The sequence below is a fragment of the Helobdella robusta genome, assembly GCF_000326865.2.
Source record: "Helobdella robusta unplaced genomic scaffold HELROscaffold_40, whole genome shotgun sequence".
Classification (NCBI taxonomy): Eukaryota; Metazoa; Annelida; class Clitellata; order Rhynchobdellida; family Glossiphoniidae; genus Helobdella; species Helobdella robusta.
Genome location: NW_008704903.1, coordinates 1,763,487 through 1,764,888, shown reverse-complemented (window position 1 = coordinate 1,764,888; position 1,402 = coordinate 1,763,487). Strand labels below are relative to the sequence as shown.

The 1,402-nt window shown below is 33.5% G+C and overlaps 1 protein-coding gene across 1 annotated transcript; it reads right to left on the bottom strand.

Annotated features, from left to right (window-relative positions):
- Positions 1–9: 9 nt before the first annotated feature.
- Positions 10–378, bottom strand: HELRODRAFT_84460 (hypothetical protein; the record flags this gene model as incomplete). The annotated part of the gene is made up of 1 exon (XM_009025074.1): positions 10–378. A coding segment is annotated over one exon (369 nt), but the record flags the coding sequence as incomplete, so codon positions are not given.
- Between the last annotated feature and the right edge of the window lie 1,024 nt (positions 379–1,402).

Here is a 1,402-nt window from a genome sequence, read left to right as displayed (position 1 = left end):
TTTATGAGTCGTTACTGTTACACAAATCAGCAGGTAGGCTAGGTCGGTGACGGCCAAATTGATTAGAAAGAAGTTAGTAACGTTTCGCATCCTCTTGTTAGAGATGATGACATAGATAGCCAAGGTGTTGCCGATTGTGCCTATCGTTACGATGACAATGAAGCATATAGGCGCTATGTTAATCCATAGTAGTTTGTTGAAGTAAATTCTGTTTTGGAGTTCGGTTATTAGTGTGATAAAGTTGTTGTCGTCGTTGTTGTTAGTGCTGGTGCAGTTGCTGTTGTTAGTGTAATTGTGTGTGTCATTGATGACGCCAGAGCAGTTGATGCCATTGTTGTTGTTGATGTCGTTTTTTGTATAGTTGTTGATGATGCTCATGAAGTTGAAAATGTTGATGATGTTGGTGTCGTAAGATCTTTTAGAAGATTCGAAAGCGATGTTATTGTTGTTGTTGTTGTGGTTGATGTTGTTGTTGTTGTTGTTGATGTTGTTGTTGCTGATGTTGTTGATGTTTTGGAAAGTATCGTATTCGTTATCCATTTTGTGAACGCTTCTAACAATAAGTCGACGACGCTGCTACTGATTATGATGAATAGCAAAATTCGTAATTGTAAAGGAAAATGTAATTAATGTAACGATTGTAAATGCTAGCTTAATCAATGTAACTATTGTGTGAACTGTAATTTTCTGCGTGTAATACAAGCCAGTTAAAAAAGACGTAGCAGAGTTTATATGGATCTTTGTACCAACAGATGTTACGTCATTATTGAGTAATGACGCCTGCACACGCTCCCTTCCTATGTAAAGTGAGCTTGTAGGTGTGTTTGTGTGTGTGTTTGTGTGTCTGTGTGAATCTGTTTGTGTGTGTGAGTTGTGTGTGTGGGTGTGTGTATATGTGCGTGTGGGTGTGAATTTGTTTGTGTATGTGTGTGCGTGTGTGTGTGTGCTGTATGGATCTGTTTGTGTATGTGTGCGTGTGTCTATTTTTCTATGTATGAATGTGTGTTTTTGTAATTCTAGACATGCATAAAAGTACAATGACGATAAGAAATTTATGACAAATAATAACATAATTATTATTGCTTATTATTATTATTTTCACTATATATTATTATATTGATTTTTTCACTAATTTATTCACAGAGGACATGCAAATGCGAGCGAATCAGACTCAAAAACACGGATTATAAAAATGAAATATTTTAAATAATTTAAGAGAATATACGAAGCAAATTCTTCCCGAATCTAAAACTCACCGAATTAAAAATTTCGATTGGTTAGCAATGTCTGTTTTTCACAAAATTAAACTATAAAACAATCTTTAAAAAAAGAATAATATTGATAATAATAATAATTATAACTATAATTTTATCATAAATTGTTGTTTGTTTTATAATTAAAA